Source organism: Pelodiscus sinensis, chromosome 6 (genome assembly GCF_052426305.1).
Source record: "Pelodiscus sinensis isolate ZL-2025 chromosome 6, ASM5242630v1, whole genome shotgun sequence".
Taxonomy (NCBI): Eukaryota; Metazoa; Chordata; order Testudines; family Trionychidae; genus Pelodiscus; species Pelodiscus sinensis.
Window position 1 is genome coordinate 46496733 of NC_143057.1, and position 27456 is coordinate 46524188.

General features: G+C 42.1%; 1 protein-coding gene across 1 annotated transcript in view; it reads right to left on the reverse strand.

The window, feature by feature from the left end:
- Positions 1–27456, reverse strand: part of CNTNAP4 (contactin associated protein family member 4) — a 304206-nt gene that overhangs the window by 238440 nt on the left and 38310 nt on the right. The window contains exon 2 of the mRNA XM_075931856.2: positions 11615–11725. Coding sequence (XP_075787971.2) covers positions 11615–11725 — 111 coding nt within the window. The remainder of the gene's footprint in view (positions 1–11614; positions 11726–27456) is intronic.

Consider the following 27456-nt stretch of genomic DNA (forward strand, 5'->3'; position numbering starts at 1 on the left):
TGCACTTTGTAAGCACAGGCAGAAGAGGCAGCCAGAGTACTTAGATTTTAGTAATTTAGTGTAGTTATCCTACGACAATTGCAATTTGAAGAATGGCAGCCTTGTTTGCTAGCCATCAAGGTTTAATGAGATGGAAGATTCATTCCTGTATCACTATTTCCTTAACAGCAATTACTTTTCTAAACCATGAGGAAGACTTGACTCTTTGTCAATCAATGGCTATTTTGAAACAAAAGTACCGTACTACTTTTAAAATGAATGTGTTTGAAGCTCTCTCCCTCTTTCTAAGCATTTTTTTATGAATCTCGTATTACAAGGAAGGAAAAACCCATATGGTTACAGAACAAAATCTAACCTATTTTTTATTATTTTATACAGACCAGATCTCTTGTTTGTTCAACTTTCTAACTAGGGCTCTAGAGAGTTAATTAAATATAAAACTAAGATCAAAGATGGGTTTCCTATATTTATTAGTCAAATCCAAAGAGCTATTTTGCAACTAACAAGGGAAGATGATCATTTGTGAAAATACATCGATGTAAAGGCCTTAAGACAATATTTTAACGAATAATTAAGCAAAAATAACAGGACACATATTGCCCAAGAGCTTTATGAGTAATGAAGCCAAAATGTGTATTTAAACTCCCAATGGCTCATTAACTAATGCAAGTCTTAGGCTACATCTAGACTGCATTGCTTTTTTGGGGATACCAGAGGTATCCTGAAATAGCAACGCCGCATCCAAGGAACGCGTCCACTTTTTTGAAAGAATAAATGCATTATTTTGCCATCCCTGTAAACATCCTATAAGGAATGAGGGATGACTCAAAAGAGCACTTTGTTTCACAATTTGGTGCCGTGTAGACACACCAAATTTTGTAAGACCCTCTTTCGAAAATAAATTAAATAAAGATACTGCAAATTGCGTATCTTGTTCTGATTTAACAGTGCAGGCTAGATGTAGCCTTAGAGCTATCATGTTGCTTTTGGATGTAAAATGTTGCACAGGCATTTAAAGAAGGTGTATGAGTACCTCATTTAATATGCTATGAAAAATAGTTGATGGTAAAAGGTGAGAGGAAAACCCCCAATAACAATTTTCTACTGTTGGGGGAAATATTTTTTCCCAATATTATCTTAACTTCCAGTCTTCTCATCTCTGGTCTTGGTTTTTTGGTTTTATTTTATTCAAAAACAGTTCTACACTGTTGCTCAGGAATATCTAGGTGTGTGGGGTTGTTGGTTGTTTTTTTTTTTTTTTTTTTTTTGGCCTTTACAATTTCTCAACTCCTGTTACTCTGTTGCAGCAGAGAATTCACCAGCTTACAGTAGTGACAGTCACAAATATATAAATATTTAAATAGCAATAGTAAATCTACCTCAGCATATTCTGAGAGACAGTAATACACAGAGGACATGGCAGCTGTGCCCCAAACAAGTCATCCCATAAAAAAGGTGAATGGTGTTTGTTCTGCCACTGTCTCTTGATCATCCTATCAAAAGGGCTTTATATTGTTGTCAGTGTACTATCAGAGCGCTACTCAGAGAGGCGGCTGAAGGATATGCTAAAGTAATGAACCAAAATACCAGCTTAGTATTTCCCTTCTCCATCCAGCACTGTTCCCTTTTGAGACTGCACTTTTGAGACTGGCTCCCAGAGCACCTATATGGTGTGGGGTTGCTTCACCCCGTCACCTTAGAGGGGGTCGCAGTAGTGCGAGGTTGCTTCACCCTGTCACACTGTTGCTTGCTGATCTCCCAGTATCGGCAGCCCCAAGGGACTCACAAACCCCAGGTCCATCAGGCTACTTTGGAGTGCAGGTCAGAAGAGTGCAGCAGCTGTACAGGAGCAGCCAGGAAGACTTGATGACCAGCTAAAATGGCACCTAGCTGCATGGCATGCACTCTCCATACACACCTCCCTTTGCATTTCATGCACAGAAGCTCCCATCCCCACCTGCTTGAGCCTTCTCTACCTCAGAGGTGTCTGAGACCATGGATGGGGGAAATGCTGGCAGGTAGGGCAGCTTGTGTTCCTTCCATCCCTAGGAAATGTTCCATATCCTCTGGGAGTCCCTTACCCAGTCCACCATGGGACTCTGCCCTCTGCTACAGCCCTACAAACTTTGCTTCTCAAAGGGACCACTGACTTCAGGGCTAGGAGACAGGCTGCCAGTCCAGCTCCACCCTACCTAGTAACTGGACTTTGAGTCAATACATCTGACAGGACATTTCCAGGTTCCCTTTTTGACCGTGATGTCCAACTGAAAACCAGACAACTGGCAATCTTACTCCTCACATCTCAGCAAAGATTTAATATCAAAGGCTTGTGTGAATTATCTATTACTTAGTTTTACAAAATATACCAGAGAATCTTTACTAATTGATTACAAAGCACAACCAACTGAATTTTAACTGGGAAAATAATTGAACAACGTACCTTTTTGTATATTTGGTAATGTACTTTTCTTGTATTGTTGTATTCATTCACTCAAGTGCTCATGTGAAAAAATTACTTATTTACAATGGGTCTCATATCATTAATGATATTAATGAGATTGTACGCTAATGAAAAAGTTTACCATGGTCGTCTTTCATTTTTTTCTGTGTTCAGTACAATTTGTAACCTTCAAAAATCAACTGTCACAAAAGAATTGTTCCTTAAGGCTTCAAACCATAGCCAATTGAAGTAAATGAAAATCTTTTCATTGACTTTTAATAGGCTCTGGATTATCTCTTCGCTACTCATCCTAATCTTGTCACTTTCTATTCTTGAAATAGGCAACATTCCAATTATGCGTGCGTGTGCTTACACATGATTTAATCCTGGTGAATGGGACTATGCTGTACTTAAAGGGTTATGCGTAACAGAATCCTAGAATACTAGAACTGGAAGAGACCTCAAGAGACCATAAAATCCAGTCCCCTGGCCTCACAGCAGGACCAAACACCATCTAGATCATCCCCATAGGCATTCTGTGGACTAGGCTGGGGAGGCTCTGCCTTCCCAAAAAGTCAGCCGGGCCTGACCCACAGTCCACCTCCAGAACACCTACTATAGACATTCTGGGTGCTGTGTGTTGCTGCCCTCCCTGTGCTCCTGGCCAGGGAGTCTGGAACCATGTGACCACCTCTCCTCCCCGGTGCTCTGGGAGGCTGGGGAGTGCTCAGCATACTGCCCCTACTTCTCTTCCCTTTCCTGGTGCTCTGGGAAGACCGGGGAGCACTCAAAGTGCTGCACTGCTTCTCTGCTCCACCCTAGTGCTCCAGGGAGGATGGGATGTGCTTGGCATGTTGCCTGTCTCCTCCGGTTGGGGTGGGGGAGCATGCTCAGCACTCTGCCCTGCCTTTTTTCCTCCCCATGTGGGTGGAGCCTCAGCAGAGGGGGCAGGATTATAGGTGGGGCGGGGGGCCTGCTTCCCTCAGCCACAGCTGCACCAGCCACTCATGATTATCCCTGATAAATGTCTATCCAACCTGCTCTTAAATATTTCCAGTGATGGAGATTCCACAACCTCCCTAGGTAATTTATTCCAGTGTTTAACCATCCTGACAGTTAGGAAGTTTTTCCTAATGTTGAACCTAAATCTCCCTTGCTGCAATTTAATCCCATTGCTTCTTGTCCTATCATCAGAGGCCAAGAATAATTTTTCTCCCTCCCCCTTGTAACATCTTTTTAGATACTTGAAAACCGCTACCATGCCCCCTCTCAGTCTTCTCCTTTCTAAACTAAACATGTTTAAGTTTTTTTGCTGAAAACTGCTACCGATGAAACTAAAATTAGTTCTATTGCTCATCAAGACATCGCCATTCACCAACATCTCAGTCTGTCTAGGAAAAGTCTTTACTGACATTTCACTTGTTCAATATTTGAACCTCCCCACACTTAATACTATTAATTTTACTTAAGCAACACTGAGGATTTCAGATGTCAGGGCCAGTCACTAGAGTAGTTGCATCTGTGCAAACCACTTATGCAAGCAAGCCAAACCGCTATAATCTGCAGTTCACATTGATACAGTTTACCCTGGTTTCAGTCAGAAATGAGCTCTACTGCACACAAACAGCTCCTTTGCTTTTTACATTTGAAGTCAACATCAGTGCAGCTACACCCGTGGCTTGTCACCAATAACTGTAAATGGAGCTAATCTACAATATAAACTAGCATCTCTCAACGTTTCCAGACTACTGTATCTATTCCAAGAGTCTGATTTGTTTATCTCCAGTTTTCATCTCTCTTAAAATCTATTGCTTACAAAATCAGACAAAATATGTCACAGCACACTATTACCAAAAAATTGCCACTCCCTCATTTTAATTATGAAAAAGGCAATTGAAATATAAATACTGTACTTAAATTTCAGTGTGTAGTGCAGTATAATCAAGTCATTTTATGTATGAAATTTTAGTTTGCATTGACTTTGTACTTTTTATGCAGCTTGCTGTAAAAATAAGCAAATAACTAAATGAGTGGATATATTCCCTGGAAGACCTCTGCATAGCCCCAGAGATATGCATGTCCCTGACTGAGAACCAGGGATATACATAAGGCCTAAAGTGCACTTCCTTCTGTTCTCTGTATAAACACCACCAATCATCCACTACTTCATCTTCCCTACACTTCTCACTCACTGCATTCAGATTACTCACCACCATCTGTCTGGTTGTCAATTAAATTCCATTCTCAGCTAGCACTGTTCCTAAAAACAAGGATGGCTTTACTGCAAATCCCATTGTTCACAGCAGTTCTAAGGAAAGTGTCTGGGATTCCTGTTTGAAAGTGGCAGAGTATGAAATTATAAATTCTAATACACGGCGATACAATAATTATTTAGTAAAATTTCTAAAAATAGTTTTTACAATGTCCTTGTTATGCTTCCTTTCTATCTAATACTTTAACTGCTTTCTTCCCTGACCCATCCATAACACCTTGCAAAGACTCTAAACTTAAAAGTGGATTCTTTGTTTGTCCTAAACATAAATGAAAAATTCCAGCTCTTTTTCACCCCCCCTCCCAAAAAAAAAAGACATTTGAGTGGTGGGCAGACTCTTTTGTTCCTTATGTTGTCTAGAGACCAATTAAATGTATCCCAAACTGCTAAGTGATCTGGCTTTCACTAACTGGATGACTCACTTCAAAACCCCTCAACTCATTATCGTTCAACCTGAACCAGGTTATAACTAGGAGTTTTTCCCCTAGAAAGTAATTTAAGAAATGTAATGAACTGTAATGTATCTACAGCAATTTATAATATTTAATTCTATGTACACTATATAAATTAATAACTGTGACAGGTACCCAAAGGAACCGTAGAGCATTTTATTTCTAATCAGTCAAATAACACCAGGACAAGACAGGATAGAATCCATTTCAAGCAGATGTAAACATTCAATTTACATTTAGTCACACTTCAAATGGTAGAGTACAATGAGCCTGTGACTTTTAGGAGGGTAAATTTTTCAAAATTGCTTACATTACATAATTTCTGAAATTCTATTTTTAAGTGATTTAGGGACAGATTTATGGAGGTATTTAGATACCTACAGATGCAGATAGCCACTAAAGCTATGTGTACACTACAGCCAGTCGGCAAAATTATGTTGCTCACGAGTGTGAATCTTCTGTCTCTGATTGACGTGATTTACATTGACATCCTTGTTCAGCTGCACATTGCTGTGTCAGCAGAAGAGCTTTTCCCATTAACATAGTTTATGCCATTCATGAAAGTCAGTTTTTTTGTGCCAACGGGGGAGCTTTCTCCAATTGGCGTAGAACAACTTATCCAGATGTGCTGCAGTGACACAGCTGTACTGCTATAGCTGTAGTGCTGTTCATAGACAGACCCTTAAGTGAGATTTTTGAAACTTCATAATGCTTAAGTCCCATTGATTTTAATGGTCTGTAAAAATCCCTTTATCCTTGTTTCCATGCTGTTAATTGAGCGGTGCGAGGGTTTTTCTATTACAGTTTGGAATTTGTAGAATTGTTGTTAAAATTATGTGCTTTAAAGGGTTTGGTTAGACTTATTTAAAAATCAACTGTAACTCTCTTTAGCCAAAGTTTATCATTTGAGAATTCCCTAGATTTCTTCTTATTAAAAGGTAAGGATTTATCCACAATTATTACCGTAAACTTTTATCAAGTTTAACACACCACCAAGTGAGACAGGTAAAATCTTTTCAAATGTCAACAACAAGATTCCTTTCTAAGTTCAAGTGAGAGGACACACCTTAGAGGCCATAAGAGTTCATGAATTGCAAATTCTTCCCTTTCTCCCCCCTCTGCCACCAAAAATATGTAAATATGCCTCTCCTCAGATGTAGAATGGTGGATGGATGGCATCCTACCAGCTATTGTATAGCCCAATACTGCTACCTTTGGGGCAAACTTCCTGGTTCCCGCTCATAAGGTACTTCCTTCCACTCCATTCCTACTATGAGCTAAAGTGGCCACCTTAAACTCACCTACAGCCTTTCACAGAATTTGCAGGATGGAGTAGTCTTGTACTTGTCTGATATTGCCTATGAAGCTGGCGCAATCAGATAATAAAATAAACTCTACATAGTCCTTTCTCTCCTCTGTCATTTATCCCCCTTTACTAATCTCACAAATAAAATTCTAAGCTAGTGAGTTCCAACTGAAACATTTTAATTTACTCATTGGATTTTGGCTATAGAGTTGAAAATTGTCTTCCAAGAGCAGTGCTTAGAATAGAACTTCATCAGAAATTATTATGAAAAGCATATACAAATGGTGGAAACAAGCAGGACCTGATTCTTTTTTCCCCATGATTTACATATTTACAAAACTCCCATTAATTTCAAAGAAGTCAAGATCCCCATTGGGTCTCTAGAACTTGTTTCGGGTCATTCTGAACAGATTTAAAATAGTTGGCATATCGACACAAAAGCCTATATTATGAAAATAAAGCCTGGTTGAGGTTAGTTCTTTGAAAAATTGTTAAACTAATTAAAAGTATGAATTAGTCCAGTAATTGAGGGAGGGGAATAGCATTTCCCATCTTGAAAATAAAAAGTGACAAGACTGTCTCACTCTCAGTGCATGAATATGCATTTTCCTATGCCTTTATTATGTATTAGTCAATGTACCATTCATTTATTCAACCCAATTCAAGCATTAAAGATTTAGCTCACCTATATGTCCTTAATGGTTTCACACCCTCTTGAACTCTCTCTTCAAAGTTCTTTTCAACTTTCCCTTATGGTACTTGTTGACTATTGGTCTCATGTCAGTATTTAGCCTTAAATGGAGTTTATCACCCTCTTTGGGCTGCATTCCCAAGCAACCTGACTCCGAGAAGACCTGGTCCCAGTAAGCCAGGGGCTGCTACCGGACTCACACTGTCCACAGGGTGTGCCTCTATCAGAAGGACCTGGGCCCCTGAGAGTGGCACTGGGGAGAGTGGGCCTTCTGTACACCACATTTCTCATACCCCACTGCGGGATGGGGATTCAGCGCTGGGCTCTTTCCTGTTCACTCACCGTTACTGAGGGAATCCTGGTTAGTTTATTTTCCTCCACCAAGTAATATACTTAAATTCAGTGGTTTGCCATTTCTGATCTGAGGTCACACCTATTAACGGTTTCACAATCTCTTGAAAACTCTCTTTTCAAAGGTCTTTTCAACTTTCCCTTATGGTACTTTTTGACTGTCAGTCTCATGCCAGTATTTAGCCTTAGATAGAGTTTACCACCCGCTTTTGGCTACATTTCCAAGCAACCCGACTCTGAAAAGATCTGGTCCCAGCGTGCTAGGGGCTGCTACCGGCCTCACACCATCAATGGGCTGTGCCTCGATCAGAAGGGCTTGTACCCCCGAGAGCATCACCGGGGAGAGTGGGTCTTCTGTATGCCGCATTTCCCGCACCCCACTGTGGGACAGGGGTTCGGTGCTGGGCTCTTCCCTGTTCACTCACCATTATTGAGGGAATCCTGGTTAGTTTCTTTTCCTTCACTGACTAATATGCTTAAATTCAGCGGGTTACCACATCCGATCTGAGGTTGCACCTCTTAATGGTTTCATGCCCTCTTAAAAGGTCAGAGGGCATTTTCAGTGTTCCCCCACTTCCATCTCCAGAGGAGATGCCTTGTAAAAGCGGGTGACCAGGTTTTCTGGTCATGAACTAGTAAATCAAGAAAATGTCTGACCATGATGGATGAATGAGACATTCAGAATCATATCTGTATCCTGCTGAGTACTGTGACCCTCAGAGGTGAAGAATAAGTAGACAGAGAGCTAGCAATCTTCTAATTAAACAACCCATTGCTTTGGATACACGTATAATAGAAAGATGCCAGGGGTAAAGCTGTAATCATTACTAGTTCCTGATCACAGTGAAGGTGAAGGCAATTTAAAGGGTAATAATGCATTCTACTGTGATGCTGATAGATTTAATAGTGTAAGAGATATGACTAAATAAATTAATCTTGGGAGGGCACCGTACTGAGATAATCCTGCCATCATCTCACAAAGAAATGCAAAATAAGGTCCTAAGACAAGCATCCTTATGAACATTTTAGAACACAGTCAATCCCTCTTAGAATGAAGTCATTTTATTTTAACATAACTTTATTCTAAGGGGAGGTTCACACTAATTCAATTTAGAATTTACATGTTGTAATGAAGCAATTTGGGACTTTCATTCTACTTCATCACAAACAGTTTCAATCAGAGTGCATTCCAATGTACCATGCAGCTCCACGGATAGAACGCTCCCTGGAAGTATTGAGTATTACTATTAGTTACCTTACATACTTATCAACATAAGTAAATTCTTATTTAATAGATAGGGGTGAACTGAATGCATTTGAGTGCTCTCAATAACCAGAGGGTTTTTTAGCATTTGAAATAATAGTGTTATTAAAGGCTAAACTGTGATTTTGAGTACTACTCAAGTATAGCCTTAGAACACACAGAGACTCAGAAGCACACCCTGGGTGTGTCTAGGCTACATGCCTCCGTCGACGGAGGCATGTAGATTAGCCAGATCGGCAGAGGGAAATGAAGCCGCGATTAAAATAATCGCGGCTTCATTTAAAATTAAATGGCTGCCCCGCTCTGCCGATCAGCTGTTTCTCGGCAGATCGGGGCAGTCTGGACGCGACGCGCCGACAAGGAAGCCTTTCTTGATCGGCACAGGTATGCCTCGTGAAACCAGGTTTACCTGTGCCGATCAAGAAAGGCTTCTTTGTCGGCGCGTCGCATCCAGACTGCCCCGATCTGCCGACAAACAGCTGATCGGCAGAGCGGGGCAGCCATTTAAATTTAAATGAAGCCACGATTATTTTAATCGCGGCTTCATTTCCCTCTGCCGATCTGGCTAATCTACATGCCTCCGTCGACGGAGGCATGTAGTCTAGACGTACCCCCCTTGGTCCTTTCTTCCCAGCTTATTCCTTGCTTTTAGTAGTAGTAATTTTCTGAGGGTCTGTGCATGTAGTAAATCTTCTGCCCCACACTGACTCAGCTACTCTGCCCTTTGCTTGTCCAGGTGAGTAGCCTTGCTTACACTTATGCACTTGGCCCCAAATTGAAGTAGATCACAGAGGGGTGTAAATCGGGCTCTTGCACAGGGTAGTAGTCCAAGTCACAATCTAGTCCTAAGCATGAGGCTCTCTTATTGAGAAACAATATAAAATGCTGTTGTCCACATGCATTTTAAGCTTGACTAAGGGTTTGGTCCCCACAAAGTAACTCTAAAATATAAATAAATTCAGCTACTTCAGCCAACGGGCTTTTGTTTATCAATAACTCCACTGTGTGTCATTCCACTTTATTGCTACTTAAAAAAATTTCTGAAGCTTTTTGTTCTCCCTCATCAGTAGCACTTTGATGGCAAGATCAAGAACCACCTTAGCACACAGGAAAAAAGAAAAATCACTTTGAGTGCATTATTGACAAGAATGATTGAGTTGCCGCATGCATGTCTAATGAGGCTAATGGTGGCAATATCTTGATATTTCAAAGTTTGTTTGTTTTTCTCTTCAATGTCCTAAATACTTATGCTTATTTTTTAATTTGGCTTTTGAATGTAATTAGTCATTACAAATATGCAGACAGAACAACACAATGTCAATAGTGATATGTCCTTGAATCAATGTCTAACTCATTTTTTTCTTGACAAAGAATTCATATATTCTCAGATATTGTCAAAAAGCTTTGAAACAGTTGTTCTTCACACAAAGTATTTTAATAGATTTGTCATTAGCAGCAGAAAATACGTTTATAGTAATTAAAAGAAATTTCTCTTCGCCGTGAATTTTCATGACAATAGATATTTTCAAATTATTATAGTGAAGTTAGTTAACCAATAGCTAAACCAAATAATTACAGAATCCTCTGTTACAAGTCCAAAATTAAATAAAATCTTTCAGTAACAATTCAGCAATGTTTTTTCTTAAAACAAAATCTAATTTAATTGCATTTTAATTCAACAATGAGATGTGCCATTTAAACACTTTATCATTTCAGAATCTGATATGGAAAACATATCTAAGAATTAGGTCTGGAATCTGGATGGATATAAACGATATCCATAGTTTCCAAGAGGCCATAGTTCAAATACATTGCACACCTGCATATGCTTGCATAATTACTAACATTTTGCAAGCAGATGTAGACATACTACTGCATGTTCACCTAATGTACAACTATCTGCAATTGATCACTTAAAAAAAAAACCAGGAACAAAATATCGGTAGTTGAAGTTTGTCATTAGCTTCCAGTATAGGTTATATGAATGCATATAGTGCCATTATTAGTGATGGTCAAAGAATTAAAACACATGAATTTTCATAAAAATTTTGATGAATTTCCAAAAAACAAAAATCACATTTTTATAAATCTTTTCATCAATATTCTATCTTAGCCCCATTGAAGTGAATGACAGAAATAGAAATAAAAGAAAACTGATGAAATAGCCTTTTCTTCCAGTCCAAATTTCAAGTATCCAAACATTTGGCCCTTATCAAAGTACATTTTCTGAGTTGATTCAGCTTCATCTACTATTAGCATTACATGAAAGTATCTAGTATGTATGCAGTTACTGCAATAGTTCTCCTGAGATGCAGCTACATAGCAGGGCTAAACTTGAAATAAGCTGCACAAATTCAGCTACACCAATTGAGTAGCTTATTTCGAAATTGGGAGCATCTACACAGCACTTATTTTGAAATAGAGCACTCTTCCTCTGACTTCCCTTACTCCTCGTACAATGAGTGTTGCAGGAGTCAGAGTAAGAAGTCTTCCAGATTGATAGTATTTCGACATTATTTCAAAGTAACTGCCCGCCATATAGATACAGACTAAGTTGTTTCAAAATAATGTTGCTGTGTAGATGTACCTCTGGATACTTGTATACGACACAGTGGCCTAACTCCCAGGAAAAAACATCCTATATTTCCTAAAACTTTAAACAGATTTTTTTGAAGATGTACATTCTTACTTTTTGACATTTCAGCATTCTTTGAAAGATAAAGTTGAAAATACAGACTGGCCCTCATTTATTTTTTTTCTATTTATTTTACTTTATGCAATAAAATGTTTTGGGAGAATAGAGTAAATTTTGCACAAATCAACAGACAATAGACTCACCATCTCTTCGATTAAGCCTTGCAAAGCCAGGACTATGACTGTTAGACAGCTCTGATGAACTACTGAATGAAGACTGAGGCAAGGCAGACACCAGCTGATCATCACAATTATCTGTCAGAGAAAAACATCATGTTCAGGTTCAAGCACTGATCACTGGTTACTGAAAATTATAATCAAGAATCAACCTGAATTGACATTGTACATGAGAAAGCATGTTCCAGAATGTTTGTCTCAGGGTATGAGATATGTAACAGATTAATACTGAGCTGGCACTTTTTATTTGATCAATATTTTATCAGATTACTGTGGTGTAATTTCCTATATTCTGATTCTTTATATTCCCCAAGTTCTAACCTAACTTTAAAGACAGGCTTGATAAATGGCTCACAGCTCACTAGCTACTATTTACAGGGATACTGACACCTGCCAGTCTTGCTTCAACTTGAGCAGCATGAAGCTTTGACCTGAGCACCCATTTTATATTTCTCTAGGTGTTGAATGAAATCACATTACATACAATCTCAAAAAAAGTGCTACGTTAAGATAAGTATCGTCCTTTTTGGCATTTGAATTTGCCAGCTTTTTGTGTGTTTGCTGTAGAAGCAACATGAAATCACTATTAGACAATTATTAGAATGCGAGTCTCAACTTCATACAGAAACCACAGTTTCAGATAAGGGGATTAACTGCAGTTCACAATCAATGGTGCATAAGTAAGCAGATTCTAATCAATATTTTGAATGTTAAATCCCTTTCCAGCTCAATTGAGGATGTGTATTCATTCTCCATTTATATTTCAAAATAAAATGAGACTCATTACCTGTTCTAGTTTTAGCTGGAGGACTGGCAAAAAAACAACAACAAAAACCCCCCCCCCCCCCCCCGTAACAGATATAAAAGTGTGAGCAACTAGTTTTCCTCCTTAGGCCTTGCTGATATTTGTTGCTTAGGGTGCATCTACCCAGCACCCTAAACTCAAAATAAGATACATATTTTACGCTTTGCAAATTGTGTATCTTATTTCAAATCTATTTCATAATAGCTTATTTTGAAATTTGGCTCATCTTCACAGTGCCCAATTTCGAAATAACGCACTATTTTGAGACATCCATTAACCCTTGTGGAATGAGGGTTACTGGGATGCTGAAATAGCACATCTATTGTTTTGAAAAATATTTTGAAATAACGGTCAGCTTGTGTAGACGCATAGTAGCTATTTTGGGATACCTCTGGTATCCCAAAATTGCCTTGCAGTGTAGCTGTACTCTTAGCAAAAGAGGAGAAATTATGTAGACCAAAACTCATTGGAAGTGGTTTGTAGATCTGAAACCTTTACCAGGATCACAAGCATCTTCTAGATGCAAACAAGAAAAGGTTGTGCCCATGGAAGCTCATGATACTATCCACAATTATGGTAGTCTCTAAGGTGCTATGGGATCATTCATTTTTGTTATTTTTAAGAAAACGAGATCACTAACAATTACTATCAAGAGATGTGTTCATCCCACTTTCACTAAAACCAGAGAAAGACAAATGAGTCTAAGACAGCTCTCTCACTTTAAAAAAATAGTAACATCTTTACAATCATTAATAATTCTATGTATGAAGAACTAAAGAAATAATTGCCTATTTTGAAGGAATAGAAATAATTTGCAAAAGAGTAATACTAATTTGCATTGCCCATCAGTAATGGTTCTTTTGTCTTAAATGTATAGTTTTAAGTTTCTTTCTTCATTATCTTCTAAATTTAAACAAAGAGTCATTTTTAAGACAGATTTTGAAGGAGATGAATTAATTCAGTTCCCATAATCTTCATTAGACACATTTGACATGATGCATATTCACAACCAAAATGAGTAAAATTAGAAGTAAATAGTGAAAAAATAAAACGTGTCATTGTGACGGGGTGTGTCAAACCCACATTGGTAATGCAAAAGTTAACCCTACTTGCTTATCTAATCAGGCCCCACCCTATCAGTTGTGCTGGGCATGCACTAGCTGGAGACTAGGTATAAAAGCTTGCATAACAGCTCAGTCTACCCTGACAACTGATGGAGAAGAGAGTGCTGTTCTAATTCCTGAGGAAGGACCACCTGCACATCAGGACATCAACACCAACCAAGAGGAAAATGAAACAGGCTTGCCAGCCTGGGATGTCATGAAGAGGGAAGAGATGGAGAACCCAGAGCTGGAGAGACAGAGTTGGGGAAGAAATGACATAGGGGACTTTTGTGGGGGGAAAACTTCCCAGAACAGCTTGGCATGTTTAGTTAGAGCTGACGGTATGTAACTGCACCACTGGCAGGGACCTGGCTTGGGAACTAGTGGAGAGCCTGCACCAAATGTTATTGACTGTAGCCACTAGCTACACTGCCCTGTGAGAGAGGGGCATTGTTACTGACTTGGGGGATACCACCCTGTGAGAGAGGGATGTTGTTATTGAGTCTGGCTGTTAGGCCATACTGCTCTGAGAGAGAGGGGCTTTTTGAGGGACTCTAGCTGCCCGACCGTGTTGTCTTGCTAATCAGGACAATGGGGTAAGACCCAAGTTTTTTACACAGAGTGTTGAGCCCAACCATGAGGCTGTAGAGTACCTAGTCCCCACCTAGAGAGGGATGAGTATCAACCCCATGACAGCTGAATAGAAAAATCTAGTTATAGCTTACCTGCGTTTGTGTCCCTCCCCCAGCTAGAAATACAGCCCAGGTACCTTTTGCTACATCTACACTACCAGGTTAGTATGTCTACACTCCCAAAATAGCTATCTGAAATAAGTTTATTCCTTTTCACAAGCAAGAATTATTATTTCAAAATAACAAGCCCATTATTTCAAAATAGCAGGCTAGGTGGTGTGGACATTCACTTAGTTATTTTGAAATAAAGGGAGTTATTTTGAAATAAGTCCCCAGTGTAGACATGCCCTTTTTGCCGGGTCTCTCCTCCCAATGTTCCTCCATGCCCTCCTAGGGGGGTTAATTCCCCAGTTTGGAAACTACTGGCTATGGAGAGATGAGTCAGTTGTCTTTTCAGTGTTTGTGTCTGCTGACTACATTATCCATTAGGTGCCTTTCATCTGTAGAAACCACTGAGAATATTCAGCAGTGCTATTTTATTCTCATTAGAAGACTTAATAAGAGCTTTACTTTAATATCTGCACAATGTTCTATAGGCACAATGTTCTATATGTGATCTTTCCAACCATATTCATTATGTATATATATATATTTTGTACATTGTTTACATCATGTCTTTTTATACATATATCAGACAGAGATAGCTGAATATACATACAGTATTAATATTTTGAATAGCAGTTTGAGACAAAAATGGTTTGTCCCATACAAGGTATTGAAATGAGCAGAAAAAAGTTCCAATTACTGTACATATATCTATGGCTGATCAGACATTTATTGCACAGAAGCAGAGGAATGAAACACAATTCTGTCCTGTTCTCTATAGCTTACCAAACCTGGAAAGTATTGAAGTTCTGGCATTATTTGTCATTTTAACCCACATTTAGTAAGAACTCCTGAAATAAATCCAAAAAACCAGCAAAAGTTAACCCTGATAATGGCCAGATGGTCTCTGTTGACTTGTTTATTGCATTCAATAAAAAAGTATTGCATAAAGATAATTTTATTTGCTAGTTTGGAACTGAAATACCCATTACATACATGAAAAATATTTAGCTTCAATGTAGATTCCATAGCTTCTAATTAATTGTGTAGGTTCTGGTGAAACAGCTAATTTGTAATGTCTTACAAGAATACTCCATATTGGCTATTGCCTCCTGAACCCAACTCTGTTTTTTTCATTACTGCAGCGGCAAAACAAAAGTCTTTGTAAGATTAAGCTTTCCTGCAAGCCACTTCCAGATTTATACTAATAAAGAATGTTGTACCTAGGGAATATATTTTCAGCCAGGCTGTGAACTGATCAGTATTAAACCATATTACTTTACTGATGTTACTCTTAATTTACAAGAGTCTAAATGAAAGGTGAAGTAAACCCTAAGTTTAGACTTTGCAAGCAAGAACCCAGATCTAAGAGGAAAGATAATAAATCTTCAACTAAAATTTTGGGACTGTTTTCATCTGTGAATATATTTTGGTAAAAAGAAGTCTAAGGGAATGAACAAAGGTGTTAATGCCAGGCAATTAAGGTGAACAAGGAACTCAGAAGAAGCAAGAGAGCCAGAGCAGTTGACAACATAAAGTTGAATGCTCCAAATGACTGATTTTCATAGGGGCTAAACATATGCAGCTATCATTGGCTTAACTAGAGTTATAAGTGCACACACTGAAAAATCAAGTCACAAATTTTCACAGTCCTCAAACCTGCCTCCAATTTTGCACCTACAATGTTTTATACATAATCATCTACAGCCACAATTAATTCTGACTGAATGTGATAATTGGATGAATAAATTTGCTTAAAGGACCAAACAAATAAATGTCATTGATATGATATTCATGTTCAAAACAAGGATAAATTATACCAATGGTTATTCAACAGGGACTCAATTCTGTCCCTAATATTAGGTTTATCTCTTCCCATTTGTCCTAATTCTGATCTTAGATTGCTGTCACTAGTATAACTCTACTAGCTTCAGTAATATTACTCTAAATTCACAATGGTGCTAGATAGTGGACCTAACATGAGCCTACTTCTGTTCAAACCCAGTTGACCCTGGGACTGTTGGAGATGGTGTTTCATAAGTTAATGAGGGTATATTGGGGCTTTTATGCTCATCACTAGTCGTTTATATTACAGTAGCATTAGGAATTCTCCAGTTAGGATCAGAATGGGCCCCATGTGTCAGATATTGTTCATATAGCTGAGCAGCCCTAGAGAGCTCACAATCTTAACCATACCCCTGGCATTAGAGGTGCACATTGGTTGAACAACAACTGAAAGCCAAATGAAAGTTGCACTATTATGACCATGGACATATGTTTTTGAACTTTTCCCTTACCTATAACTTACAATAGAATTTATATCACCATTGAACTTGGCCTAGAACTTTCTATGAGAGTTTCATTCACATATTTACAACTGAATAGGTCTCTCTCTACACAGTTAAAATGAATGGGGTGGGGTGGGGTGGGGAGGATGGGGGAGGGAATGAACCAAACTTTGCAGTACTGTTGAATTCATAACATACAAGAACATAAGAACGGCCGTACTGGGTCAGACCAAAGGTCCATCTAGCCCAGTAGCCTGTCTGCCGACAGTGGCCAGCACCAGGTGCCTCAGAGAGTGTGGACCGAAGACAATGATCAAGCGATTTGTCTCCTGCCATCCTTCTCCAGCCTCTGACAAACAGAGGCCAGGGACACCATTTCTATCCCCTGCTAATAGCCTTTTATGGACCTAACCTCCAAGAAATTATCTAGCTTCTCTTTAAACTCTCTTAGGGTATGTCTACACTACAGCGCTAATTCGAACTAACTTAGTTCGAATTAGTTAATTCGAACTAAGCTAATTCAAATTAGCGCATCCAGACTTAAAAACTAGTTTGAATTAACATTTTGCTAATTCGAACTAGCGCGTCCACACTGATTGGACACAGAGGCGCATTTAAGGGCACCTGAAACCGGTTCTGGCAGGGCATCAGGTCGGTAGTTGCTTTGTGTGGCTGCTGTCTGAGGTTATCTGAGGCTCATGCTTAAAGGGACCCCCCTGGACAGCCGGTTCTCAGCTTTTCTGCTTGCTTGCCTACCTCGCCAAGGGACAGCAAAGTGTTTTTCTCTGCGCCCGCATGTGTCGGTGGTTCCCTTCGGGGACACCGCCGCAGGTGGCAACATGGAGCCAGAGCTTGCCCTGCAGTTTCTGGTGCAGTTTGTGGACTTGCTGCTGCAAGCCTGGCAGCAATGGCTGGAGGCTGCCTGGCACCACCTGGTGCACATCAGTCCCCTGCCTCTCCGCCTGGCTACCCTGGGGGCCGTGAAGGAGCCGCAGCAGTGCCCGGATGCCGGTGTTCCCCGCCGCATCTGGCGTCTGGACACCAGCATCGACTGGTGGGACCGCATACTCCTGGAGAGCTGGGGAGACAGACAGTGGACCCAGAACTTCAGGATGAAGAGGGACACCGTCCTGGAGCTCTGCGAGTGGCTTGCCCCTGCTCTGCAGAGAAGGGACACTCACATGAGGCCCTCCAGAAGCATGTGGCCATCGCCCTCTGGAAGCTCTCCACGCCGGACAGCTACCGATCCTTCGGGAACCAGTTCGGCGTGGGTAGATCCACTGTCGGAGCAGTGCTCATGCAGGTACGGCACTCGCCAGCCACTGGGCCAGAGGAGAGGGGGGTTGCAAGGAGGGGATGGGCCGCCCCAGGGAAAATGGAGGGAGTGTGGGGGAGGAGGCGAAAGTGCCCCGCACTGGAGGGGTCGGCCTGACCCAGCCGTACTACACGCCACCCGGGGGGGTTGCTTCCAGGAGTGGGGCGCGGGGCACTGCCAGGGCACGAACACTCCCAGCCACCCGGGCGCCCCAGTGATTCGCGCTTTGCTGTGTCTCTGTGCAGGTGGTCAAGGCCATCAACCGGGTGCTGCTCCGCAGGGTGGTCCGCCTCGCCGACCCGGATACTGTCATCCAGGGGTTCGGCGCCCTCAGCTTCCCCAACTGCGGGGGAGCCATTGACGGGACGCACATCCCCATCTGTGCCCCGGAACACCAGGCCTCCCAGTACATGAACCGCAAGGGGTACTTCTCCATGCTCCTACAGGCCGTGTGTGACCACGAGGGCAGTTCACGGACATTAATGTGGGCTGGTCCGGCAAGGCACACAACGCACGGGTGTACCGGAACTCCTCCATGTGCCAGAGGCTGCAGGCAGAGACCTTCTTCCCTGACCACAAAATCAGGGTTGGGGACGTGGACATGCCCGTGTGCCTGGTGGGGGATGCGGCCTACCCCCTACAGCCCTGGCTCATGAAGCCCTACACGGAGCACCTCAACCCGTCCCGCCAGGCCTTTAATGCCAGGCTGACCAGGGCCCGCATCATCATTGAGGGGGCCTTTGGGCAACTGAAAGCCAGATTTAGATGCCTAGTCACCCGTCTCGACCTCGCAGAGCACAATATCCCTCCCGTGGTGGCAGCATGTTGTGTGCTGCACAATTTGTGTGAAAGGAAGGGGGAGGCTTTCCTGCCAGCCTGGATGGCTGAGGCTGAGCGCATGGCTGGACACTATGCTCAGCCCCGCACCGCCGCCATCCGGGAAGCCCAGCGGGGGGCCGTCCGGATCCGGGAAGCCCTGCGGGAGAGCTTCCATGTGGAGGAGAAGGACTGAACTCTCCCTGCATGCCCCACTGGGGCCTTCTTCCACCCTCCCCTCCTTCCCCTTCCTAACCCCCCTTCCTAATGTCAATTAAGACACCTGTTTTGCTAACAAAAATCTCTTTTTATTTTACATAACTGGGGTGGGGAGAGAGGGGAATGAGGGTGGGAGAGGGCGGGAGAAGCCTGGGAGGAGGGAGCTGGAAGGGGAGGAAGGGAAGGGAAAGCTCAGGGTTGGGGGGTCCGGCTGGCTCTCCCATCTCGCAGCACTGTGGGTACGGGGGCATCAGGGGGGAATGGGTGTGGAGGGTGGCACAGGAGGGATGGGGGGTGCAGAGGAATCGGGAGGGGGAACAGGGGCAGGAGGAGCAGGGGCAGCAGGAGCAGGGGGAGTAGGGGTGGGAGGAGGAGCAAGAGCTGGGGCAGCCGCAGGAGCTGGAGCAGGAGGAGGCAGGAACCTGTCGACCAGGGTCTGGAGGTGGCCTCTGAGGGCACGGCCCTGCTCCTCCAGTGCCTCCAAGCTCTGCTGGCCCAGCCGAAGTTCCTCCTGGACCCAGTGGTCCTGGGTGCGGAGCTGGTGCTCCAGGAACCACAGGTGCCGCCGCTGGTAGTCCTCCTGGTTCCTGGTGCGCCTGCTGGCCTGGGTGCAGGTGGCTGTTGCAGGCGGGGTGGTGCGCCCTGCATTCCCAGGTGCTGCGGCTGTGGTGAAACAAGAGCAGTGGTCAATTCTCCCTGGGGACAAGGTGGGTGAAACCCAGCCCCCCTCTGCAACGCCAAAGCCCCTGCATGACACCCAGCTGCTGTTCCATGGTGGGCAAGGCCCAGGCGCATGGTCCCTGGGCTCCCTCTCCCCCCACCCTCCCGTACACATAAGGGGAGCATGATGGTACTCACATGTGGAGCCCTCCCCAGCCTCGGACGACACAGGCGATGTGCTCTGTGGGGTTCCTTGGGGGTCCTGGGTCCTGGCCAGGCTCCCGGCTCTCGGCGTCCTCCTGATCCTCCTCCTCCGTGTCCAGGACGGGTCCCTCTGCCCCGGGGTTGATCACCACCCGGGGGGCATGGACAGCATGAGCCCCCAGGATACGGTCCAGGGCCTCAACCTGGGGGCAGGCCTCTGGGTCGGCCCCTGGCTGGCAGGCCCGGGAGTAGGCCTGCCGCAGGTCCTTAATTTTACAGCGGACCTGCTCCCGGCTCCACTGGTGGCCTCTGGCGGCCAGGCTGGCAGCCATGCAGCTGTAGACAGCTGCGTTCCTGTGGCTAGTGTGGAGATCGTGGATGTTGGAGGCTTCCCCCCAAACCTCGATGAGGTTCACGATCTCCGCACTTGACCAAGCAGGCGCCCGCCTCTTGCAGCCCCGGGCAGGCCCCTGTGAGCCGCCAGCCTGGTCCCGGGAAGAGGGGGAGGGCTGGGAGGCAGCGGGTGGCTGGCTCATCAGGTGGCAGGTGCAGGGTCTGTTGGCTGGGTGCTGGCAGGCTTGCAACTGGCACAAACACTGTAGCCAGACCGTGCCCCTTTAAGGGTTCCAGGGCTGGGAGGGGGGCAGAAGAGTTTCCCTGGTGTTGGCCAGAGTGGCCACCAGGGCAAGCTGGGAAGGGCTAGCCTCCCACTAGTTCGAATTAAGTGGCTACACGGCCCTTAATTCGAACTAGTTAATTCGAACTAGGCGTTAGTCCTCGTGGAATGATGTTTAAGCGCTCTGCTAGTTCGAATTAAGTTCGAGCTAGCGGTTCGTGTGTGTAGTGCCTATCAAAGTTAATTCAAACTAACGGCTGTTAGTTCAAATTAACTTTGTAGTGTAGACATACCCTTATAGTCCTAGCCCTATAGTTCCACAGGTTGACTACACGCTGTGTGAAGAAGAACTTAATTTTATTAGTTTTAAATCTGCTACCCATTAATTTCATTTGGTGTCCTCTAGTTCTTCTATTATGGAAACTAATAAATAACTTTTCTTTATCTGCTCACTCCACACCACTCATGATTTTATATACCTCTATCATACCCCCCCTCAGTCTCCTCTTTTCTAAACTGAAATAAACAGTCTAATTTGTTAAATATTCAATTATATCAGATGGATAACTGAATACTCATTGTTTCTGAATGATTTTTATTCTTCACATACATTTTGCACTGAATAAAGCTTAGAAGAAAGAAAGAAAGAAAGAAAGAAAGAAAGAAAGAAAGAAAGAAAGAAAGAAAGAAAGAAAGAAAGAAAGAAAGAAAGAAAGAAAGAAAGAAAGAAAGAAAGAAAGAAAGAAAAGAATTTGATGGAACACATATTGTGATGTTAATGTGTTAACCTTGTTTTGGAGGCACACACAGACTTTCAGACCTCAGACCTAGAGAATGAACTGGTTGCAGAGCTAGCTCAGTCAGCCTCCAGAGAGGTATTAGAAGATATACCATTGGTTGTGATACTAGTCCTGCCAGAGGCTGATGGAGCAGTATGCTGATTTTAGTGGTAGTAGCTGCTGAAAATGCAAAGACCAAAGAGAAAGACAGGCAAGAACAACGCATGTTGAGGGGAAAATTTAAAATGCAATTAAAAATAAAAACCCAGGAGTTACAAGATTTAAACAGAGGCGACTGTATATGCTAGCAGACCAATAATATTTGTTCTGTCAATCATATTGCACAGCTCATTCCAGTTATCTCTAGCCTTGTCCTTCAGTATATATAATAATCTCATATTTCATGCTATCAAGTAAACAGCAGAACTTGTAGAAGCACAGCTGGGAGTACTGCATATGCAAAATAATTCAGTTTATGTCCCCCCCCCCCCCCACCCTTCCAACTTTCAAATACTCAGAGTATGCTACCTTTGAGAATTTCAACATGTACTTTCCAAGTAAACTAATGTCAACTCATGGACAGCATTTGTACTGCCATGAGATAGAATTATAGAACCATAGAAATAGAAGGTACCAAAAGGATTATCTATTCTAACCCCCTGCCAAACTGCAGGATTTGTAGGGTCTAAACATCCAAGACTGATGGCTATCCAGCCTCCTTTTGAAAACCCTCCAGTGAAGAAGCTTCCACAATCTCCTTAGACAGTTTGTTCCATTGTTCTATTGTTCTTGCAGTTAGAAAGTTTCTCATGCTTTACAATACATGGATCAGTTAAGCATGACTAACACGTCACTGTAGTCTTGTTTATAACATTTTTTTAAATTTATTTGGACAGCATCTCTGACCACAAGTACCGCCTTAGGCTAAAAAGTTAAAAACAGCCTGCTTCAGGATATTGTAAGTGCCTATTTCAACTTCTATGCAATAAGAATCTCATATTCTTTACCCAATACATTATTTCCCTGTATCATCAAATACATATGGGACATGAATCCCAATCATTGCAGTGGGAATCCATCAACTAGAAACGTGTGCCACTGTAAAAACCTTAGATCAATTTTTTCAGCCATTCTCAACCCAGCTTCCAACTTTCATTTATAAGCAGCTGAGTAGCAGATACTCTACAGAGGAGCAGTGCATGCAGTACCCCAACATGATAGCTTCACTTCTATTCATACATCTCCTCCACCCTGGAGGCCACAACTGAGTCATATGGCTTTTAAATCAGTCATCACTCTGTTTCTTCTAAACTTAATTAACTTTGGAGTCTGTCATTTTCAACATCCAGGTGATATCTAGGACTCCCTGGAATTGAATATAAGCACCATTTTAGCTAATAAAGCTCAGACATATTTTAAGGGTGGTCATTTTCATCTTAGGTCCATATGCTGCTCTTAAAGGGAAGGTGTTCTGAAATGAATTAGAATCATTTGACATGTACATTAATTCACACCAACCTATATGCTCTACCTTCACCCTATAACTCTATTGCTGGTAAGTGCCGTAGGCAGGACTGAAAAATGAAGCTAATAGCAATTGTAAGTATCAAGTGCTTTGTAAAACAAACATACTGGATTTTTATGAGGTATGCAGGTTGCCAGGTATTTCCCATTGTTTTCAGTTGCTTATCACTTTTCAAATGTTAACAGTTTAGGCTGAACATTTCATGCCAGATTACTGCCTAATACTGATTTATTTATTTATTTATTTGATTTTCGCCAAAATGATACAGGCATTTCCAAGAACCAGGAAAAATATTTTGTTTCACCACTATTAAAAACATCTAGTTACTTTTTCTGTGAGTTACTCTAGTGCCCCTAGATTTAACATTTGTTAGTGGGTAGCTTTTTTGCCAGAGATACGCCTTTTCCTAGTTCAGAGAAAATCTACCAGTAGTTTGGCTAAATTAAAAGCTTTTGAAAAATTGTTGTTGGCACATGCATAATAAGGACTTATTCTGCTGTAGCAGCTACATTCCCTAAATATTCTAACTGGGCTCAGAATCTGCCCTGTTCTTTCTGTCTCTCTTTTCCCCCACATTCATTAGGTATGAGACTGAGTTTAATTTACTATGGCCATTCATTCTGTAGTTTAAGGGACATGCCTCATTTGGTATCGGTGGCCCTGCAAGTCTTATGTAGTAAAGTATTATGATGAAACAGTCAATAAGAAATTCACCTTCACAAAAATAATGATGCAAATGATCACACTTTACAATATAAATGCATCATTCTGTATTGATAGCAACATTGGGAGCTATCCATAAAGTATTTTCAATTTTTTATTTTTTCCCTTTACTCAACTAAGTGTCCCACATAACTTTGAACCATGCTGGCAGGTGTTGGAAAATGAGTTAAACACAACCAGAAATTGTTTTATTACCTAGTGAGGGAACTGTCTAGTCTTTGGAATTCACATATAGGTTGGGAGGGCTCTCAGCCTCTAGCTCTATTCTTGCTTCTATAACAGACTGCCTGAATCAGCCCTTTACCTAATGTCATTTTTATGACTCCTTTACAACTAGTGACATCCACTTTTGGGCTACATTGCCTGCCTGAGGGCCACAGAACAATGAAAAAGTAAGCCCAGTAGTCAATCTGACTCCTAAAATTTTAACTGAATTAAGAACAGATAAATGCCCTTTGAAGGCAGTAAGAGTACTATCATTGAGTTCAGTAGTTGTTGGATCACGCCCATATTTTTGCAGTTTTCAAATTGTGACCTTATGGTAGGTTGCTCAGTGTCTCACCTCAGCAGTGAAACATGGAATATGATTCAATCACATATCAGGACAAAATATAATTGTTGTCTGATAGGAAAATACATACGTTTCCTGTCAAATACAAATTGTTAACTATAAAGGCAAACAGTGGTAGTTCTTAAACTTGCCAATTGCCTTAGATAACCAAGTACTTTGCAGACTGATAATCTCTGTATATAAAACATTCAAGGTATTTTTCTGTAGTAAATATAGAAAAATAGAAGGGCACGCTGTAGTTACGAGAGAAGGTTATCTGTTGGGCTTTGGAAAAATTTAAAGGGCAACCACTAATCTACATCACATCATAATCATACCTGACAGGAACATGTAAAATGAATAATAAAGTATCAACAGAATCTGAAAGTTGTGAAGCTTGTTGTTCAGTAGTACCTACTCAGTTTGCTTTAATGTAGCTCTGTTTAAATGTATTTTCTTTAAGCTACAATGCTGATTGATTAAACTTTTAATGTGTGTAGGTGATAAATAACTAAAGTAAATAATGTTATCAGAATACAGTTACACTGAATGAGTTTATTAGTAAGAAGTTTATTGGTAAGAAAAACTTCAGTGTTTAAATACTATATATACTGTGTTCATCTTGTTCAGAAATATGAAAGGTTAATGAAATATGTAAATTCCTGTAATACAAACTGGAAGCATTAAAAAAATGGTAATGAGTGGTAGCCTACTAAAACTGCAAGACCTTGAAAAAGAGAACACGGTAAATTTATGAATGTGTGGACTGGACTAAACATTAATGTGATTTAAAAGTAAAATATTTTAATTCACTGATATAGATGTATTTTAAAAGTCAGTATTAAAAGGTTCTTCCACCATGTAGCTATACTGTATCTGCAAACTAATTTTGGAACTGCATGGAATGTCATTTCCAATGAAATAAGACTGCATTTTAACTTCTCACAGGATTATTAAATTGTCACTCTTCTTATACTATCCGATTATGTTTTGAAATTCAATATATTTTCATTATGCTTTTCATTTATTTTCAGCCAAAATATAAACAGGGATGTTGGTGCAAATGTTGTTAGGATTAATATAAGAACTGTATCTCTCTATAAAAATTCAAATTATTTTGTAATGCATAATCAATGATTTTTTCTCTCTCTCTCCCACAAGAACTTCCAGATAGTGATAGACTTTTGTAACAGCTTCCATTCAAAGTACTTTCCCCCCTTATTAAGCCAAGTTTGATTTAAAACAATTTTTTATCAGGATATTTAACTGTGAAAGAAAATCTGTCAGTTTATGTGGAAAATTATCCAAAACAATCATGTTAATTTAGTACAAAAAGAGCTCAAAGTCTTTTACAGACAAGAAATAATATTTCCTGCCTTGCAAGTGTACAGTCTAAGGGTACGGTTAGACTACAGACTTTTGTTGACAGAGGCTTTGTTGACAAAGCCTCTGTCAACAAAGAGCGTCTAGACTACAGCCAGTTCGGTCAACAAAGCAAGCCACTTTTTCAACAGAGTCTAGATGCTCTCTTTTGAAAAAGTGGTGCCGGGCGGGGCCAGGGCGGAAATAGACATCCAGGCGGCTGCAGGGAATACCGGCACGCTTCTGGAAGGGGGGGAGCTGCAGGCGGCGTGCAGCACGGCGGGCCATTTTAAAAAGGCCTGCCGACAGAGAGGAAGAGGGCAGCCTCCTTGCAGAGAGGGAGGAGAGCCCCCGAGCTCAGGACAGATCAAGGACAGGACCAAGGCCGGCAGATGGCCCGGCCTCGACCTAAGGGTTCCCAAGACGGCCGCCGCAGCTGGCAGTCAGCCAGTCCTGGCTCAGACGGTGACTGAACCCAACCCCGCCGGCCCTGGAAGGAGTGACCTGGCAGGGACCAGACCCACCGGAGGGAGCAGACCCACGGGACATCGCCGGAGCAACACCGGACCCGGACTCCTGACTCTGGGTAGGCTCCGGGGATCGGTACGGGTGCTCAAAGGTCCCTGGGAAGGGAGGAAGGAGCCCGGGGCAGGGCCCTTTTGGCGACTCTGGGTAGACGGGTTACGGAGGGAATTACCCCCGTCTACCGCATTGGGACACAAGTGATCCCCTGCGCATAGGGCCCCAGGCTGGGACCCGGAGAGAGGGTGGGACTGGGTCCTCCTCCCCATTCCCCAGGAGGATTCAATCCCGGTCAGCAGCAGCGCACGCAAGAAGCAGGGAAGGACAACGGCCGGACAGTAAGGCCGGCCCAGATAGAGGTTCAGGGAAGGACCAGACTGTGGGCACAGGCCCCACCCCGCAGAGACAGGCTACAGTTGCAGGGTCCGCTGAACTCCCCTCCCCAGCCCAGCCGGGGGGAGATGATCGCACCCAACTGATGGGGCTTGCAACTGGGGACCCAAGGCAGGACCTCGTTAAAAAGGGGCGAAGGGGTTCACCGAGGGGGTGATCGCACTCTGAATCGTCCCCACAGATATATCCCCATTTTTAAAATATGGAATAACTCTACAGGTTTGAGAATATAAAAAAAACCTTTTAAAATACAGTAACTACTATTCATTGAATTCAATGGGCATTTCACACATGTAATACATCTTGGGATTGAGTAATGATGCAACCATATTTTCTGTGAAATTTAATCACCTCAGCTAGAGAGTCTCATCTGGTAATGAAATGTGCTAGCACAGATTCTTACAAACTTCAGGTATTCCTCTGCAGTCAGTGGTATTCCATGATAATTTAAGTTTCCATGGTGAAGAATCCCTTAGCAGGATTTGGGCCCTAGTTATCATATTCCAGTCAAATAAAAGGAAAATGACCTTGAGTCTCTTTTCATATACTCCAGTGCTCTCAACTTGTAACCCCACTGATTTATATGTAGCAGCTCCTGGTTACCACTGGTGTTTGAGGCATATATTTAAATATATGCTCAGCCTAATTCTGAAAAACCTCCAAATCACTTAAATGAATTTTACATCTTGTTTGCACAGGCTGAAAGCATGAATTACTATTAAATGAGAAAAACAGAACCTTTATATAGAAAGGAGGTAGGCAAGAAAGCCTATGGATAAGATATTTTACTGCTTTCTCTAGAATTTTAGAATCTTTCCAGTTTAATATTATTTACCCATGGAATTAATATGTTGTTTACTCCTTCAGAATCTTCATAGAATCATAGAATCATAGAATAATAGGACTGGAAGGGACCTCGAGAGGTCATCGAGTCCAGCCCCCCGCCCTCAAGGCAGGATCAAGCTCCGTCTACACCATCCCTGACAGATGTCTATCTAACCTGTTCTTAAATATCTCCAGAGAGGAAGATTCCACCACCTCCCTTGGCAATTTATTCCAATATTTGACCACCCTGACAGTTAGGAATTTTTTCCTAATGTCCAATCTAAACCTCCCCTGCTGCACTTTAAGCCCATTACTCCTTGTCCTGTCCTCAGAAACCAAGAGGAACAAATTTTCGCCTTCCTCCTTG